The 20,868-nt window shown below is 38.3% G+C and overlaps 1 protein-coding gene across 14 annotated transcripts in view; it reads right to left on the reverse strand.

Moving 5' to 3' along the window:
* The window catches only part of TNS3 (tensin 3), a 219,277-nt gene that overhangs the window by 105,566 nt on the left and 92,843 nt on the right, over nt 1-20,868 (reverse strand). For all 14 annotated transcript variants that reach the window (XM_039548564.1, XM_039548558.1, XM_039548563.1 and 11 more), the window contains 7 exons: nt 19,171-19,223; nt 18,233-18,404; nt 12,018-12,068; nt 10,099-10,221; nt 8,523-8,587; nt 4,567-4,650; nt 1,274-1,386 (listed from right to left, as the gene is read on the reverse strand). In XM_039548564.1, the coding sequence (XP_039404498.1) occupies nt 1,274-1,386; nt 4,567-4,650; nt 8,523-8,587; nt 10,099-10,221; nt 12,018-12,068; nt 18,233-18,404; nt 19,171-19,223 (661 nt within the window). The remainder of the gene's footprint in view (nt 1-1,273; nt 1,387-4,566; nt 4,651-8,522; nt 8,588-10,098; nt 10,222-12,017; nt 12,069-18,232; nt 18,405-19,170; nt 19,224-20,868) is intronic.

The raw sequence follows: 20,868 nt of genomic DNA on the forward strand, positions 1-20,868 counted from the left end.
GGGAAGGTTCCTTTTGGACATCAGGAAAAATTTTGTCACTGAAAGGTTGTTAAACTTTGGAATGGAATGCCCAGGGAGGTGGTGGAGTCACCATCCCTGTAGGTGTTTGTCTTGGGGTGACCGTATGATGTGTATCCCATATCGCTGCCTATGCCCAGAAATTAATTTTTGTGCCTTTCGATGCCTCCAAACTGAGCCTGAGAGGGGGAAGGAAAACTGAGCAAAACTTTTCCAAAGCAGTTTGCAGCTTGTTCAAGGTCACACACAGATAGCAATTTGTTTCCCAGCTGTGGCAGAGGGGGAGGAAGCACCCAGCTTGCTGCTCCCAGGACAGTTTTTTTGGCCAGTGGTTCAGCTGCTTTTTCTCTGGAGAGAGACTGAGAGTTGAATTTTTCCTTCCCTGGAATTTCGGATTTTCTCCCTTTTCTACTGGACTGCTTGATTGCTTTAACATCAGAGCACATCGGGAGGACTTTCCACCGGGCACAGAGGGCCTGGCCCTGGGCCAAGCCCCAGCTCCGAGGAGACCAAAGGGAGGACTAACACTTTCCCAGGTTTCTTCTCCACAGGGAGAGATTTTATTACTTAGCATTATTATCCTTTTCCCATGTGTTTGTTAAATAAATAGCTTTTATCTCTTTCACTTTCCTTTGAGGAAAATTTATTTTTTCCTGAACCTGGTGGGGGAGGGGTGGTTGTGCCTTCTCTCAGAGGATATATTTCTAAATTTGGCCAATCCAGAACAGTGTTCAAGAAACAACTGGACATGGCACTTAGTGCCATGATCTAGTTGACAAGGTGATGATGGGTCAAAGGTTGGACTCAATGATCTTGGAGGTCCTTTTCCAAACTAAACGATTCTGTGTAATTCTGTAAGTACACCCTATCCAAACAGCTTTTCCACACAAAATTCAATCTCAAAACAGAAAAGAAATTACATTTACAGTAATTTCCTGAAACAAAGAGGAAATGACTGTGAAACCTGACCAGGTTTCACCAGATCCTTTGAAGTAACAGGGACCACAACTGTTCAGAAACTAGGCAGAGATGAAGAGCATGAACTATTCATTTAACACAGAACAATAAATTGATTTCACCTCCTTCAATTTTTACTCTAAAAATGTTTCTCTTCTGGTTACTTTATTGGGAATATTTGGATGGCTATCAAGAAGATATTAATTCTACTTTGAGATTCATGCAGGCTTTCTAGAAAGTTCCAAAATGAAACAAGACTTTGATCCTCCAACTGAACAGGAAAAATTAGATAATTTACCTCCCCCGGCATCTAAGTTTGGGATGCCATGAAGGATAACATAGTGCAGGAAAAGAGGGGTTGCATTCATTTTCACTGATCCAGATAGAAGGCCACTTAAGAACTGCACATATCTAAAAACAAAAAGTTTATCTGAATTATATAAAACCACTAATACCAGGAAAATACATTATTTACACAATGATATTTACAGATTATGGGTAATGAATAGCATTGTGACAATGCACGTAACTCCAAAATAATAATCGTCACAAAACAGCATGAAAAGACACTTAAATTTACCACTCTATTAAATCCATGGCTGTCACATTGCTATTGTTGATATCTTTATTTTAGTTATTTACATTAATAGTCTAAGTAAGAAATGAAGTAGAAGAGATAGTAAAGTCAGTTGTTTTGGTATGCACTCCTAGCTGCAACTGTAGTCTTAAATGTCTTTCACAGCAGCATGATATGTGCCCCACCCAATTTACAGTGAAGTTACCTTCATTAAAACAAGAATTGCCCTTGTCAGAATCTTAACATTAAGGGCAATGTGGTTAAATAACATCTTCATAATGAGAAGTGATCTCATTCAGCACAAAACAAGAGGAAAACTACCACAGTAATGTGAAAATTACTCTATTTCTGTGATTTAATACCTGGTTTGGTCACAAGCTCATGAGCAAATACATGCAAGTAAGCATCACTGCAGTGTCTTTTAATTTTGCCACTGGCTTTCAGTCCCTTTTTCTTCCATGCCTATGAGAAGACTTTCATTTAACTTTATTCTCAGGAATGTATAGAGGAAAATCACCTCTTTTCCACCTTTATGCACAGATCTCATTAACTGAACTCCTGGTAACACCTCAGCTAAGGATATCCTGCCAAGTAACAACAGCTTTACTACCCCAGAATGGGGGTTGTGGTGGTTTAAAATAGGTTTCACTTTACAGAGAGTTTGCAAAGCTCAATTTATTTTGAAATGTTAAGAAAAGGCAACTTTTTTTTTTGTTTCCTCCTTCAGTCTTTCTGAAAGGATTTGGTACATCAAAAGCACATATTTTACAAATTGACACACCTAACATGACAAAAAAACAGTGTGTTAAAATGTTTTGTCAGTGACCTCTCACGAATTTAATAAATGAGTTTATTAATATCAGTGTGAACATTTTCTCTCTACCTGCTCAAATTCCAAAAATTTGACTGAATTTTTGAAAACCTTTCTCAAGGCAGTGCACTTAAGGGGTTTACAGACAGTTGGCTTATTTTTGAGACGAGTGTTCAAAGATTTATCCTAAAGCTTTATGAGTAATTTTTTTCACATGAAGGGTCTGTATCTGCATTTCTCATTCGGACAAATCTTCAACTGCTTATCTGAGAATGGATTCAAAATAGATCTGGTTTACAGTTACTTTTCTTGTCATTGTTACAGTACCCAACTAGCAGTAGGGAAAAGCTAAGTGACTTAATGGCCACAATTTATTTTTATCTATACAAAATTTAGTGGAGAAAAGGTTTCAAAGTGTGAAAAATGGGTGTATTTTCATATTTTACAATTTTGAGATCCACTTAAATTATACCCATTTATACATCAACTGGGTTTTAACAAGGATATCATTAATTAATTACCCAGCAATGGTTTCAGAGAAAAAGCATATTAAAAGGCCACTGACTGATCAGAATGGGAACAAAAGAGTATAAAATTATCCACAAATATTAAGAGAGTTGGTTTTCCTTTCTCTGCAATAAGATTAGTGATCACTGCCAGGCTAGGCAAAGGTAGGAGAGGTGAGATTCAGGAGAACAGTTCTAACAAACAGTTTGGAGAACCACCTCTGTTCTTATGAGAAATGACACTCCAAAGTATGTATATATGTCTGGAAGATGGTAAGGGCAGCTCAAGTTCAGTACTGGTGAGCAAAGATGCTAACTCCATAAGTCAAGAAGCAAACTGAGTATCTCTGAGACCCTCCCCCCGCAGTTACCCCCAGAAGAATTAAGCAAGTGTCCTTGAAGGGGGGTAGGAAAGATAGATGCGACCATTTATACCTATTTAACTTCTAGCCTTAGGGCTCACATACAGTTCACCTAAGTTAGTAGCTACTGAAGCTTCCTGTCAACATGGTTGAAAAACTGCCCTGATACACAATTCACAGGCTGTTGTGGGGGTTCCTGGCTCTCACTGAATTATGCCTGCTGCCTAGGGCTTCTGGATAGAAGATTAACACCACCTCTTTCCTTTTGCTGCTATGGTTCACACTTCTGTCTGGTAAGCAGCATTCTCAAATCCTTATTACTGAAATGCAATATACATATATGCAAGTACAAAATGGATCAGAAAAAGGCCAGTAAACTTCTACTTATGAAAAGTTTATTTCAGGCCTAACAGAATGTTGTGTTACTATTTTTCAAGTAAAAGGAGCTGTGCATGTCACCTAATGGGTTAAAAAGTAACTGGTAAGTTTTTATTTAGAGATTAACAGAACCAAACACCTTACACTAGTTGTTACTACTGATTTTTCTGTTTTAATTACTAGCAAAGTCTTATACTTTAAACAACTTCTAAACAACCTACTGCATGCATGTGGCTTAAGACAAAAAAATGAACAGTAATTACCAAATCAAACCCAGATGATATTTTATATTTCTAAAAGAGATTCACCTATATCACAATTACTCGTCTGATGGATATCAGTCTCTTTCGGTACTGAATCCTTCAATTACCTCTCATCAAAACAAGGTACACAGTGAATCCCAGAACTATTCACTTTCCGAAGTGCTTATTACTTTGAATCCTAACTCAACCTTTGCCATACAGACAGACTGAAATGGTAACACATCCAGATAAACATAATGGATATTGCATGCTTTGACAAACATTTACTAGTATGGACATGGGATAAGGGCATAATCTGCAGATCCTCTAAACAAGTAGTAAAAATATCTTTATTGCACAGTAATCAGCACACATTCCATACTTATCATTATGCCACAGAAAAATGAGTTTATTGTTATCTTGGAAGAATCAAGAAATAGATTGTGGCATCTCTTTGTTAACAAACAATGCAGTGAGAACCCATTTAGATAAGTGTGGTACAAAAGGCCTTGTCTATCTGGGGCCACATGCAGGAACTGAAAGAGAGATCTCATCAATCAAGGAATATTAATATAAGATAAAGTGCTGAGAATTCAGGAAGCACTGGAGGATCTTGTGAAAATAGCCTTCACATAGCTGGGGAGGGAGTAAGGGATGGGAGCAGAAGATAATGATGACATTTCCTGTTGATATAAATTAGAAACAAATTTAATACCTTCTTTGGGACGGCTGCATTAAAGCTGAAACTTTATCATCAAAGAATTTCTTCATAGCAAATCTGTCTAGAGCCTGATCAGCACTGTCAAAAAAGAGACACAAGTTATTCTGCTTCAGTGTTATCTTGAAAATTCAGCAGGTTACTGCTTGAAATATGCAAAAATATTTGGAAGAAAAAAAAGAGGGAAGTAAAGAAAAATAAAAGAAAGAAGCACCTAACTAGCAACTCTAGTACTTTGGCCATTGTGGACGATGATGTTTATTCCACTGACACCTTCTCATTCAACACCTTAAGATAGTTTCCTTCCTAAGCAAAGCACCTACTTCCTTATTCAATTAATTGGATTGCATACTTCCAAAATGAATACGTTGAAATCAGAATGCAAAAAACTTTGGCAAAACCAAGCAGCTCAGGCTCCCAAAGAAGGATACTTGCCATAATTTCTTGAGTGTGCCACTGGGGAGTTCTCTCTATAAAATATAAATTTATTTTCTTTTTCAGAAAGAACAGTAGTACCAGGATAGAGGTTCATTTAAGCAGTCAACAATTCATTCAGCCTTTTTTTTCCTGTACCCTGAGCCATGAAAGAGACTATCTTTGAAAAAGAACTATTTTACATCAGACAACCACAAACTCTTCAAACACACAATCAAGGAGCAACAAATTCCAAAAAATACATTTTCTTCTATTCTCTATCCAGAATGGCTCTGATGTGGGTCTTTTTTGAGTGAAGGAAGGCATGAGGCTACAGAAAAAAAGAAAAAGACGTGCCAAAAATTAGTAAGAATGCTGTTAATCACATATGCCAAGCAATGTGCTATGCTGATTCTTATTTATCTATTCCAGATAAAAACAACATGTCTCATAACAGATGTAGTTCACAGTGTTAATTTACATCAGAATATAAAAGATCCTGAAGTTCCAAAATAAAACTACACATTAGAATGTCAACTTTTAAATTCCACAACTAGTTAAACCTAGGAAAACCAGAGGAAAAAAAGCTGTGCAAAGTACACATATGCATATCAGGATAAAAATGAAATTGATGCCTTTTCCAAAAATTAATCAGAATGTGCCAATTGTCTTGACAGGGTGCTGGATCAGGCTATAAAGTCAAGCCTTTTCTTCATGGGTGTTAAAAATTACATAGTGTGTACTTAAAATATTCTTGACCCAAAACTCTTTCTCACCCAATCCATCATATATCTTCATACATCTTCACCCACACTGTCATCCAGAATTTAGGCAGCCCATTCTTAACTGGCCAAAAACTGCTAGTACTTTGCTTGTTAAAATAGAGTTTACCAACAATTGCAAAGAGCTCTGTTTGACCTCATTAAATTTGATGACACATTATTCCTTCCTAAATGAGAAAATTTGGTATTATAACTAAAGGGCGGTTGCATCAATAAGGGTTTTTCATAGAATCATAAAATGATTTTGCATGGAAGCGACCTTAAAGATCATCTTGTTCCAGCCGTTCTGCCATGGACAGGACACCTTTCACTAGACCAGGTTGCTTAAAGCCCCATCCAAACTGGCCTTCAGCACTTCCAGGAATGGGGCATCCACAACTTTTCTGGACAACATGTTCCAGTGTCTCACCACTCTAACAGTAAGGAATTTATTCTTTATATTTAATATCTAATCTGAATGTACCCCACTTCAGTCTGTAGCCATTCCCCCCCTTGTCCTATCACTGCATTACTTTGAGAAAGTCCCACTCCACCCTTCTTGTAGGCCTCCTTTAGGTACTGGAAGACCACTAGAAGGTCTCCTTGGAGCCTACTCTTCTTTCAGACTGAACAACCTCAACCCTAACCCTTAGCCTATCTTCACAGCAGAGGTGCTAAGCCTATATTCACTAGATTCCACTAAGCCTAGATTTTTTTGGCATGTTGTCATGGTTCAGGAATGGAATTCCCTAATTTAGTGGTCCTACTGAAACTCTCCAAACCACACTGCTGCTTGCTTCCTCCCTCCTCTCCCCTTCCCCTGCAGTGGGATGGAGAGGAGAATTGGAGGCACAAAGGCAAAGATCACAGGTTTTGATCTTGGAATAAGAACAATTTACTGGACACAGGAATGAGATAAGAAAATTAATAGTAACAACAACAGTACTAATGACAGAGGGTAGAAGAAAGGAAACGTTATTGCTCACTGTGGAGACCCCCGACAATAGACAATGCTGGATGGCTCCCTCTGCTACACTTTCTCAATAGGAAGGAATCCCTTCTCCCTTGAAGGATCCCCTTCCCCCCACCCACAGCAATGACATGAGGTGGTATAGAATAACCTCTCAGTACTGGCCATGCTCCCACAAGCATACTGAAAAAATTAACCCTGTCCTGGCCAGAACCAGGACACCTATGCATACTGACAATTATGAACTTTCTTTAGTGCGAACATCTTCAAAGTCTTCTAAGTACCACTTCAGACACAGTACATGGCACCCTCAACAGCAGCACCTGCAGTAATTTCTGCTTCTGCAAGGTTGCTTTGTACCATTTTCAAGAGTCTTGATAATGCTACGGATATACAAATCCTAGCTGGGAAACCCCCAACCTCATTCTTACACAGAAAAGTTATGTTTTGGATAGCAGCTGCCAGATATCAAGAAAGTTAAAGAGGGCTTCCAAGCTCACTCGTCTCCTGCAACTTCACTGGAGGAATCCTGAATTTGTTTGGAGTAAAAGGTGATAGCTTTCATTGCTGGGCTTAACAAAACAACACCTGAATGGGACTGTAATGGTGTTACTAAAATGTATTTATAGCCAGGTACCACCTTTAAGGATGATATAATACTGCAGCACGGAAATCACACCACAACAACTGTACTACCCTCACTTGACAGTTTTTGTCATTCACAATACTTCTCAACAAAATATGAATTTGTGGCAATCACTCTGACAATTACTAACTGAAGCAAGTATTTTTTTCAGCACATATTGGTGTATATGCACCAATGTGTGTATATGCAATGCACTTCGTTTCTTGGTCTGTAATTACTTATAAATTGGGTTTACCCTAACGAACACAGATTATTTTCCAGAATTCTAGTTTGACTGACATCCATGAGTAATTTACCATCAGCCTCTAGTGATTCAAGATGCCATCAACTACAGTAGTGGATCAAATCTATTACTGACAGGCTGGTGTAAATTCAGGACCAAATTTGATTTAACCATGGCATTTAGAGTGCATTTTTATTTTAATACATTTATGTATGTACATAAATAAAAAAACCCCAAGGGAAAGCAATTAGTGATTAGAAACCCAACAAAAAAATCTCCAAAACACATTTCATCCTTTTTGAGACCATTTATCAAATTGTGTCTTTTTTGATATAAATTGTCAATTGTCATTTCATAATTTGAACACTCCAAAAGAAACAATTAAAACCAAGTAATGACACACCTATTGTTTTAACTGACTGCAAAATAAAGTCTAGATTATTTCTTACACTTCATTCTGCACTTGGATCAACATCTAGGAATTCCCTATTCAAACACTGTTTCCAGCTTCTAATAACTGTTTTCCTTAAGTACTTAAGGAAAAATATCTCACTGATTCAAGAGGCCACTTGATGGACATGGAAAATACATAGATTTAATGGAATAAAGATAGTATCATTACATAACAATGATTTCTTTCACATTCCACCATTCATCTGAAAACATCCTTTAGAAAGGTTTTCTGCAAACCAATAAAATCTCAGTCTCAAAGGGACTTTAGGCTGTCACCTAGTCTAGTCTCCTGTTGGAAGCAGGAGTACAAGAAAACTGTCATGAAAGCAGGCTATGTTAAAAAAGCCATGTTCCAAAACTCTTTGAGAAGAAAACCTGACAAACCTTAACTGACAAGCAGTAAGCTGACAGACCATAGTCAACTAAAAGGGCTTTTTCCCAATATTTATCGTAAAAAAACACACAATATGCATTATTCACACTTACCTTGCAGAAACATTGGTGAAGTACATATATGATGATATGACTACACCTATCCTTCCTTTTCCTCCCTGTAATAGGAAAAAGGGAATGATAACTTGTTTTATGTATTACATTATTGAGCATTATTCTATTTAAAACCCATACTACATACAATTTTAAGGCAAGAGGTTCAGAGTCCTTTTGCTCATGCACCCTGTGCTGATGGAAAGGTGGAAATAATAGGCAGCATCTTATCTGTCAATGTGAACTGGCTGACAAATGGCATAAAAAAACACTAAGTAGGATTTCTATGTGCGTGCCTGTCAAGTCTTACCAGTTAAGAGGAATTAACTAGGGAAAAAAAAAAAGAAAAATTGTATGAACTATTCTAATTTCGTGGGTTTTTTTTCCAGAGATCATTCACAACAAGTCTAAACAATGTTGCAATTCCCAGGATGAAATGCTATAAAATACCTATTTTGGAACGAATAGGAGTTTCTGACAGGTTTTCGCGTTTTTATCTCCCCAACACCCGAGATTTATAGTAACTGATTTTCTATGGATAACTTAAAAATGTTCTAAAATATTTTAAAATAATTTACATGACAAATTCAGTAAAATTTAACAAGCAGTAATTCTCACAGATTTCAAAATATTTTCAGTCCCTCAGCTGATAGTAGTTGGCTGTATCTATCTTTGTGGCTGGAAACCAGTATTAGCAAAAGGCATTTCTCAAGAACATGCATTACCAATTTGTATATAATTGTATACCTAGAAATACTTTGTTCCCTTTTCTTTTGTCCCATGTATGAGCCATTCTCCTGGCTGCATTCTTGCAACTAGTAAGATTTCAGCTGTTTCATACAATAATGGCATTCTGCCTGGAAGAAATTTGGGACTGGGGACTGTACAACCTGACTTGAAGACAAGTTTCGATCCCATTATCACCATCATTTTGTTTAGCATAACATCTGCCAGTGATACAGAGATAGGTTTGCCTCAAGTGTCACAAGCACAGCTACCAACCAGTTGTGAATTAATTTTATCCAAATTTAACTAAGGTTTTTCTTTATTTCTGTCTGTTGTGAGCAAGCAGGAGGAAGAAACACAGCACACTGGTGGCTTTGCTCTAAGGCACTGCAATGATGCTGTCAGTTAAAACCTTTCAGAAGTACCCAGTAGGTCCTCAATGACCTCATTTCCTACCATAAACAGTCTAAAGAGATGATCTGTGATACAGTTCCTATCCTTATCCTGCAACAAAATTCATGAGTCACAAAACACAGAGAATTTCCCATCAAGCTGGAAAAACCTCAAGCTTCTAAATACATTCACAGAAGTAACAGTGGTGACCTTTGAAGGATGTGGAGTAATATTGGTGCATGCTATACCTGCAGCAAGGGCTAGGACTTCAGTCACAATAAAAAAGAAATCTTTAAGAAGCATGCAAGGCCAATGGATTTAAGCTTTCTTACACCAACAGAACATCTGGCACACTGTTGCCAACATTGAAAACAGATCAAGCTTTTTATTTTTTAAAATGAGAAGAGTAAAGGGCAAGGTTTTTTAAAATGAATACAAACTCATCCATTGCACTTACTCTGCAATGGATCACCACCACGTGTTGAGGATCATTGTCCAGCCAGGACTCCATAGCCTTGCAGATGGTGCAAACCTTATCAAGAAGTGGAGCATGGAGATCAGGCCACCCTACATCCATAACCTGCAATTAAACAAGTAACATTTATAAGAGACACCTTGATCCTAGTATCACATACTAAAATCTGGATTCAAATAATTGTCATAGTTGAAAGTCTCCACAACTTTTCCAATCTCAGATAATAATGCAATTCAATTGTCATGATGCTTACAGATCTCTTAAGTGGAAGAGGGAATTTGTTGTTTTTTAAGACACTAGTACTTTTAAAAAAATAAAAAAATCTTCCTCCTCCTCCCCCGTCCCAATCTCAACAACTACTTAAAAGTGACAACATTTCTGAAGGTCTTGATTTCCTAAAAGATTTTTCAGTTAGAATTTCTAGTATTTTATAACAGTAAATACAATCAGAATTAGAACAAAGAACGATTTTTGACGGGTTTCATTTTATTTTCAATTTATTTCCTTCATGTGCAACAGATTATAGCATGTTGAAATTTTGTTCAGGTTTTCTATTCACTACATCATACAGTTTACTAAGCCTATTATTATTATATGCATATTTACTAACAAAACATATGCAATACATACATATTATGCATAGAACATATGCCTAATATTAAAAAAACCAGCAACTATGAACCATCCTTCATGATCAATAAAGCATGCAAAAAGTTAAAATTAAGAGGGGTTTAAGTACTTTCCTCAGGTAGCTTATCTCTGTACATCTACTGCTGCAAATGTATATCTGTACTACTCTGGCCTTATAACAGAGGCTGAAGAGTACCTGCACACCATTTTTTACAGCAACAAACACATCAATTGGTAAGAAGGAACAAGAGTCAGACATCAATCATTCTGACATTCCTTATGTCACTGTTGTGCAGAGAAGCAACTATTCAAAGGTAGTACAAAATGGAAGTCCTTATCTGAACCGAGTTCACTAGCTTCAGCTGACTGTATATTACAGTATACAACCCCAGTAAACTGTGACTGCACAAAGAAAGTATACTCGAAGTAAAAATGTTATCACCCAATAGAAGTTTTTCAGAAGTCACAACAGGCTTCTGGTCCTGTGTGTAAAGTCTAAGAAAACAACAGGAACAGCTGTGTAAAACACAGATTTAACAGACAGAAAACAGAACTTGCGAAAAAATAGAAAGGGATGCATGTCCTGGGTTGCAGTGTATTCTATTACCATCCTCATGAGCAATTGAAATCAGGCGGGGCAGTGTTTCCTTGCCTCCTCCCCCCAGACTATCTTTCTGTTAATTGCCCATCATTGTCCTGCTGCATGACTCAGAGATAACTCCCTCTGGACTATCTTCTGTTAATGAGCCTAATCAACACTTGGCTTCATGACTCATTACCCCATTGTGAGATGCTCCACCCAGAGGGAGGAACCAAGCATTCCATCCTGGATATAATCTGAGATTCTGAACACCAGAAACTACCCTTCCGCTGGATTTCCAGAGGACAGGAGCTACACAGCCACCACTGGACTTTCCGAGGAAGAGCAGACCCTTTTTCTACAGGATCACCACTTCAGAGGACTGCAGCCACCATTCTACCAGACTGCTACCACCACCCTGACTAACAGGGACTCAGGTTGTATCTTGACTCTGTCAGTTTGAACCAGTGTTTTCTGCCCTTATTTTTGTTTTCCTATTAAATTGTTATTCTGACTTGGTGTCTCCCACCAGTTTGTTTTCAAACTAGTACAATGCATGTGGGTTTTTTTATTATCTTCCAAAACTTCTGCTCTTACTCTGTATATCAACAGTTGCACAGCTTCAGGGCTTATCAGGCCATTTAAGTTGTATTTAACACCAGAAAACTATGTTATGGAAGACAATCAGTACCTTTGGGTTAAGATTGGCAAGGTCATATCTCTTTTCAGAGAGGTTTAACACCTGTTCAGAAAGAAAGAAAAAAAATATTAACCATCAAGACTCTATAATTTATGCAGTAAATAGCTGTATTTGAAACATAAAAATTACAAGAAACTACAGTGATATGGCTTCAGGTTTGGCCACTGTTCTACTAAACTAAATTAACATTTGATGTCAGGTAGCACTTGCAAATGTATTTTAGATATTCAATTATTTTACAATAAAACTAAAGCTAAACTTAAATGCGCATTTTGAAAAAGGACAATTCAAATTCTACTACATCTTATTTAGTTTGCATGGCTTTGAGTCAGAGGTATCCTGAGAGAGCTGGATACCATGCATGCAACACAGAGCATAAGAACTAACAATGAGAAGTCTGGGAGGGTGGTACAGTGTTAAATATTTGAATTTTCCTGCCTGACAAGAAAGTATTGGTCTGTCAAAACTTTGCAGGGAAGATATGACATACCTATTTAACTATAGCTTAGCCTATGAGATCTTCTAACTCTTCTGCTAACCCACTAAACAGCAACTTACCTTCCACTTAGTGCTTAATAAGGAACAAATGAAGAGATAGACCACAGAAATTAACAAAAGAAAGCACTGTATACAAGTACAATTGACTCTTTCATTAGAAAGTACCTTAAATTAGTATCAATCAATAACAAAAAGCTGAAATATCAATACTCAAGAACTGAAACAATGCTACAGAGGCAGATTCTCTTTCACAGTGGGGCAATTTCACATCCCGAGTTATGTACAGATGGCATACTCATTTAAAAAAAATTCTCATTAATTACACTGAGAGAATGGAATAAACAGATCATAAACATGAGAAAGAGTAAATATGAGGTAAGTCCTTTATACAGCTTACTGCTACCCAAGGACAATTTAAGGACCCTTTCCTAAAGTATAACACTCTTCTAAAGTATTACCCTTTTGCGTTAACTAGCGCTCTCATCAGCTGTCTAAGCAAAGAAGCCAAAACCTGAACAGGTTAAAGTAACTACATCACTATACTTATCCTTCCTGAAATACCAATAGTAAAACAGGAATGAAACCAATATTGTCTTCTATAAGTGACATCATTTTTTGGGTAATTTTCTATTAGCTTCAATAATTGGAAAACAAATTAACAGAGAGGTGCAGTTCTCAATACAGATCTCAATACAGAATTCTTAAAATTAGTGCTAAAGCTATATTAAGAAATCAATTACCTAAAATTTTCCACAGGAAAAAAAGGGCTACTTGACAAAAACTTTTTTATTCATCTTTGTTATTGTATTTAAGCTTAATAACAATTTAAAATTCCTGTGTGTCAGGATACAGTCCTGTTCATGATGGGTATTTGTTATTGCTGGGTCAGACACCAAACTCAAAGATGCTGTTGTACCCAAATTCCTGTCAAGCTATAGTGATCACGCTGAGATACTCCAAGAATCCCAACAGCACAGAATAGAGATCAGAAGGTACAGGAACCAACATTTTGCATACAACAAAACAAGACACCACAGAAGTCTTTGAAGAGAAGCATATGGTATAAGTAGATGGCACTGTGTTGTTTTTGGCTGGGGTAGAGTTAATTTTCTTCACAGGAGCTCACATGGGGCTGTGTTTTGGATTTGTGTTGAAAATGCTGCTGATAAAACAGGGATGTTTTCATTATTGTTGGGCAGTGCTTACACATTTCAAGAGCTTTTCTGCCTTCACACCACCCCACCAGTGAGTGGGCTGAGGATGCACAAGAAGCTGGGAATGGATACAGCCAAGACAGCTGACCCCAAGTGACCAAAGGGATTTTCTATACCATATGACACTCTCAGCATATAGGCCTAAGGAAAGAGGGAGAGGAGACATTCAGAGTGATGGTGTTTGTCTTCCCAAATCACCATTATGCATTACAGAGCCCAGCTGTCCTGGGGATGGTTGAACATCTGCCTGCCCATGGAAAGCAATTAATAATTCCTTGTTTTGCTTTGCTTGTGTGTAAAGCTTTTGTTTAACCTATTAAGCTTGTCTTATGTATTTTCTCACTTGTACTCCTCTGATTCTCTCCCCCATTCCACTGGTGAGGAAGCAAGTGAGCAGCTGTGCAGGGCCAAGTTACTGGTTGGGATTAAACTGTGACACATCTGAAGATTAACTGCATCCTTTTTGGTCCCTTTTTGGCATATCCTAGGTCTGCTTTGTTACATTTTGGTACAAGAAAGAGGAGCATTAATCTCAGTTTCTAAATTTTCATCTGTTGGAAAAGTCATGCTTCTTCTGGGAACTGAAGTCTACAGGGAATATGTTTTTTTAGAACATCAAAGCAGAGAAAAATTTACTGTAAGCTATTGACAGGCTTTCATCTCTCCTTAAAGGACTCTGGTCTCAGACTGTCAAAGTATAATTCTCTACTGCTAGAGAAAATTAGGTACTTAGGGGTTTTTTCATATTCTTCATAACAAACTCAAACAGGAAACAACGCACTCACTCCTTTCACTGCTGTGAAAGGAAAATGACTAGATAAAAAACGACAAATGCTGATTTGTAGTATATGTTCTGTTAGCTGAGACCCTGACCCAATAAAAGAGTAGAATTGTTCCCATCAACTTCAGCAGGACTGCAGACTTGCATACCATTTTGTGGAGGTTTTGGGGTTTTTTTCTTTGCTGATATACATGTGCCTCTTGAGCAAGCTGAAGAGGTATTCAAAACATGAGAAACAAATGATAGTTTAAAAACAAGCTCTCTGAATCTACAACCTGGCTGTGCTTTGTCAGGTTATTTTGCAAATTTGCACACACACATTTGAAGTAGATGGCATCAAGCTTTCTTTTTATCAAGACTGCTCATTTCCAAAGTGCCCGTTAAAAAATAAATTAATAAATAGAACAAAACTAAAACAAAAGATAAAAAAATCCCAACTTTGCAAGAGAAACTGCCTACAATCCCTCTCAGAGACAGACACTACAATCCTTCCCAGACACTAAACCAGACTTACCATATACCAGATTTTTATAATACAAACAAGTATTAAGTGAGGTTTGACTGGACAGACTACAAGCTTACACTGTTGTCACATGGAAAAGGCCAGAGAACAGCTGATTTTGAACCTATAAAGGTTTACACACAGGTCACCTTCAAACTATTACTATTTTGTGCCTTATAAGCTACCAGTGTGACATGGTTTAGCACGGCTTGGGTTTTAGTTAAGGAGGAATCCACCAGCCATGGAAGTGATTTTTTTACAAGGAGCTGCAGACAGCTTCCTCCAGACCCGACAGAACCAATCAACTGGCTAGTTTGAATATTGACAACTCTGTTAAGCCATTTAAGAAGCTCGACATGCCTCTGTGATCCACATTTAAGAACGAACATAGCCAGGGAAAGCTCTCTTGCTTCCAGCTTTTCGGAGAGGTAACTGGGAGGCTCAGCACGGCGCGGCCTGGCCAGGTTGGCCCTTGGCGTGGGCCTGGGCCAGCTGGGAGACAGCCACCCCGGAGCCACGCAGCCCTGCTCCATCCACAGCCCTGCTCCATGTGGGCGGGCCCACGGTGCTGCTCAGCCAGGCCCCCCGCCAGCGCAGCTGCTGAAATGAAATGCTACACTGAAATGAGCTCCAGTCACCGCCCAGCAGAGATTACGTGACCAACAGCGAAAAGCAAATTCCAGCTGCAAGGCCCGGGTGAGACTAACTCTTCAAGTGCTGTAAGATTACTCAGAACAGATGAAGCCTGCAGACATCAATCCTCTCACAAATCAAAGGAAAGGGAAAGGTGAAGGCACATAAAGAAAACACCATAGAGACACCAAAGTCAGTGAGGAAGGAAGAGCTGAAGCCCAGAGAGAGGAGAAAGAGGAGATGCTTCAAGCTTAGAAGCTGAAATTCTATTGTAAAGCTATGGTGATGGACTGTGATGCATCAGAGTACCCTTTGTAATTTCATTAAAAGCATGGGGGTGTGGAGCGTTCAAACCACAACCATGAGCAAAGGCACCTGTGCTGAAATAAGCAAATGTTGAAGTAGCTGTGATCTAATAAGAAGCTTGAACAGAGAAAGAGATTAGTGATGAAGACCATTGCTCCCAGGGAAAGAGAAGAAGACCTCTGTTCCCAGAGATAAAGATGATCCCAGAGATAGCTGAAGAGAACCTTTGCTTCTGAACAGCTCATCCTTAAAATGGTACCCCATTAGCTAAAGATTGAACCCTCAAAAACAGTTGTGGGGAAAGCTCTAAGTCAAGGGAAGGGACTTTCACATGTGAGCAGAGAACCATCCCAGGCGGCTATCTTGCTGTGACACTGAAGCCATGAGAGAACTGTTTCTTGTGGAGATGTCTCCATAGCATGAGCAAGAGACTCCTCTCCCTAAGTGAACTGAAGAAAGACTAGTATAGACGTGGTAAACTGACCGGAAAAAATCCCAAGTTTTGTCTTTTTACATTGTCAGTGGGAGAAGAGAGGAGAGGTGGGGTGTGCCAGTTTGGCCAAATTTAGAAATATATCCTCTGAGAGAAGGCAGGTTACAAACCACCCCTACCCCACCAGGTTCGGGAAAAAAACCTTTTTCCTTGAAGGAAAGTGGAAGAGATAAAAACTATTTATTTAACAAATACACAGGGGGGGAAAAAAAAACAACCTAATGCTAAACAATGAAACCTCTTGCTGTAGAGAGAAAACCTGGGAAAATTTCAGAGTGCTTCCATAGTCTCTCTCTCCCCCTCCTTGGAGCTGGGACGGGGTGGTGGGCCCACCTCCAGGGCCAAGGCCTCGGTGGAAATTCCTCCCGATGTATTCTGATGTTGAAACAGTCCAGCAGAGAAAAAAGGAAAAAAATGAAGTCCCAGGAAAACAGAAGTTCAACTCTCTGTCTCTCTCTGGAGAAAAAAAGGAGCTGAAAAACTGGCCGAAAGCAAGCAGGGTGCTTTCCCCACTCTCCCTCTGCTGCTGCAGCTGAACACAGAGAGCTGTCTCTTATCTCTGTGTGACCTTGAACAAGCTGAAAACTGCTTTGAAGAAGTTTTGCTCAGTTTTTCCTCCCACCTCTCAGGCTCAGTTTAAAGGCACAGAAAGGCACAAAATTAATTTCTGGGCATAGGGCAGCAATATGGGATACAACATCATAAAGTCACCCCAAGACATGGGGGGAGGAGAAGTGTTCTGAAAGTTTATGCTGACCTTTCTTTTTTTCCTTTTAGTTCTGTTAATAAACTTCTTTATATTCTTTAAAGTTTTGTGCCTACTTTGCTTTCTCCTAATTCTTATGTAACAGAAGCAAAATAAGTAAGTAATGGATTTCGAGTTAAACCACTACACAGTGCCTGATGGAAGGGAAGCCAAGGGCACCAAGGCAGCATGCTGAGGACATCAGTCCACATCACAAGTTCGGTCTGGTTCATAATGCACCTATGACATCTCAGTTTGTGAGCAGAAGATAATGTGTTTAAATCATTAGTGGAATCTCTCCAGTAACTGATTTCCACTGTGAGTAAAGTTCATGTTCCTGAAGTCACACACTACCTAAAAAGACAGTACAAGAAAAAAAGTAAAAAAAATATTGGCCTTGGTTTAAATTCACCTTCATAAAACGAGCTGAGACAATACATGCCATGGCACTAGCCAGAAAACAGCATAGGAGATTAACAACTTGTTATCACAATTTAAAAAAAATAAATCTGCACATGGAGCTCATTATATATTTGCTTAATTTCCTATAGAAAACTAAATGGCAGGAAAAATGCACCTAAAACAAGATAATGAGAAAGAGTTGGACAGACCATAACAACAGCAACCTTACTTTTACATGTTGCCTTCACAAGTGGAGACATGACAGGTGAGAGACTATCAGACACCCACCTGAGAACCCAGATGAAGCTCGCTGCTACAAAAGAAGAACACACTTCACATTGCAGGGTGTGTATCTTTTAAGAGCATGCTTTGAACAATGAAAATGGTCAGTGCAATTATTCTTCAGCATTTGACTACGTTATCACATCACCACAGAGACTGCACTGCCTCAGCAAAAAAAGTGTTTTCAATTTCTAGCAGCTTAAAACACTGCTGAAAATCTTGCACTTGCTTACAAGCTGTAAAGATGGACCAAAGAGTGACTTTCAGTTTATAATGGTATATGTGCACCTCAGGTAGTCTTCCTGCATGACAAAAGAAGATGCATCACAAATGGCTGATCTTACACATACCAAGTAATTATCACCATGTTTGGATTTGAGCATTCGTGTTACTTCTTGTAGATTGTGGAGGTAAATTTCCTCAGAACAACCAGCAGTGAAGGATACAGCAATAATCCGCTCTGTGATGTAAGTGAGGTCAAGTTCATAGCCTTCCTCCATAATGTGATCAAAGTCTGCGCTTCTGTGAAGAAATTAGATGTGGCAGTTCAGAGCAATGCAGCTGAGAAGAAACATGGCATATTAATGAGAAGAAATTGCAACTTGAACTCCTACAGCCAAGCATCAGATGTTTCCAGTAATTTCATTACAATTACAACTCATTAAATGCCTCCAGAGCTCAAAGTATTCAGTTCAGAACACAAATGGAATTCTTCACCAGAATTCTTCACATCAAAACTATAGTGAAAAAATCTCTGCAACCAATAATGTGCAAAAGCAGCAAAATGAATACAAGCAATTTGACAAATACTAGCACAACAAACTTGTGAGTCAAATAGAAAATGTGTATGTACCTATGTCTGTACACATCTCTCTGTAGAATTCTGCAAATGGTTTACAAATTGGAAGCTTGACCAGTGATCTGTAAAACACTGCAGAGCTTGAAGCCTGCTCTGAGTAAAACTGAAGTGAATCTAAAACCAGTCCCAAAGGACAACAGACATGAGTGTAATTCAACTAATTTCACAGGTTAGTCTACAAATACTTAAACTTCTCCTTCTTTTCCAGGGCACAACTTTGTCCTTCTTAATAAAATATCAGAAGACTAGCTCTGTAAATATGCCCAGTTGTTTTCTCATAAAGGGATTATAAAATGGCACTTGCATAGCAGGTCATATCTTGCAGAAGACTGAACTCACAACCACAAAATCACAACCACAAATAACAAAGCCTAAACCCACCGCTGCACCACATGACACTGCTACATGAAACATGAAAGAAATACTTGCCGTGATACTTTGTCACAACTGAAAGAGGAGTTCTTCAAAGCACTGCTGGAATTCTGGAACAAAGAAAGCAAAACTATCAATCCAGAACCTTACTTGCTGTCACTGATGTCAATGTTTCTGGCTTTTTTCCTTGTTTATGATTTAGAAGACTATAACAACAAGAGGATATGAGAGGATGTTTTGAATGCAAACACTGTAGTTATGCCCAGGTTATGTCTAACTTTCTACTACCTCTTCCAACTCACTGCTGCCAGAAGAGTCTTTTGTGACTCTTAGTCTTCAGTGCTCTTCTTGGTAACTTCATTAAGATTAGAGAAAACACAGCAGGCTTTGAGAATATAAAACTTGTATTTTTGTATAAACCTGCAAAAAGGAAGTTCCTCTCAACTGATTTTCTTATGACGATATTGAAATATATATTCCTGTATCAGACTCTTGAGAATTTACTGTGTAGTAGTTTATTTTTGTAGTTCCATTTGTTCAGTAATAGTAATAGTAACTGTAAATGAAAAAGTGCAAAAATATTCTCCCTCATGATCCACAGTAATAGAGTTTGTCTCACCTAATTGTAGCCGTCTCAGAATTAAGCTCCAGGATAGGTTTAAAAAGAAAAAAACCTACAGAACCCCTCCTTGGTTTCTGTTGGTCACACAGATATATCCATTGCTTAAGAAGTACCTCTGCATTTACTAAAAATTTTATGACTAAACTGTTTTGTAACCTGAATAATCAGACACTTAACAGCTTCCTCTGGTAAGAAAGTTAGTGATAAAATCATTCTCTATTTCACACTGTTGTGCCATATAAACTAGCAGAAATCCTAGTAGCATGCAGTATATAAGCACATGAACAATAACATAATGCAAACCACTAGCAAAAAAAAACCATTAGTGAGATATATATTTACTGTATGAGTGCTGTGTCACCAAACCATCAGAATACAAGTTTCCCCAAACAGGATTCAGAAGCACAGGGCATACCATCCATAAAGGCAAATCATCTCCATCCAAGTGAAAACAAACAAACAAACAAACAAACAAACACTGTTCTCTGCCTTGCTACACAGTGAAGGAATAATGCAAAAAACTTGACTAATCTTCCAAGGCAAATACCATCTGGCATATCCCAGAATGGACTATTACACAGAAAATCTCACAAAACTAGGTATGATTTTCATTTCCTGCCAACTAACAGCAGTAGAGAAGATGCACGACAATGAAAAACTGCTCCATATGGGGTGTTTTAACCACACCTGGGTAAAAATTTAGAGTTGTAACTAGGGTAGATTCAGTGAAACTACTGCTTGATATGCTGTGAGTAGGACAGACCACCCTGAGATTTTTCTTCCATGAACTTCTCACCAAGATTCTTGTTCCCCTGCTTCCCTGGGACTGCCTGGCAATGCTGTTATAACCAGTATACCTGACAGTATAACCAGTCATACAATGAACACTTTTCAAAGAAGTAAACACCTTCTATTCACCTATTTATTCAGTTAGTAGTTTTTATATTCCAAACCATACCACAAAGAAGTTATCTCTATGTAAGCAAGTGCAAGGAACCTTTTGGTCAATTTTACCTGCAGTTGTATGAAAGCTAGCAGGTAGAGGCAATTGCTTCTCAAAAGACAACCATCTTCTCTCCAGTCACGGATTTGTATTAATAAGCAAATTCATTGCATCCAAAGTACCGTGTCAT

The sequence above is a fragment of the Corvus cornix genome, chromosome 2 (genome assembly GCF_000738735.6).
Source record: "Corvus cornix cornix isolate S_Up_H32 chromosome 2, ASM73873v5, whole genome shotgun sequence".
Lineage (NCBI taxonomy): Eukaryota > Metazoa > Chordata > Aves > Passeriformes > Corvidae > Corvus > Corvus cornix.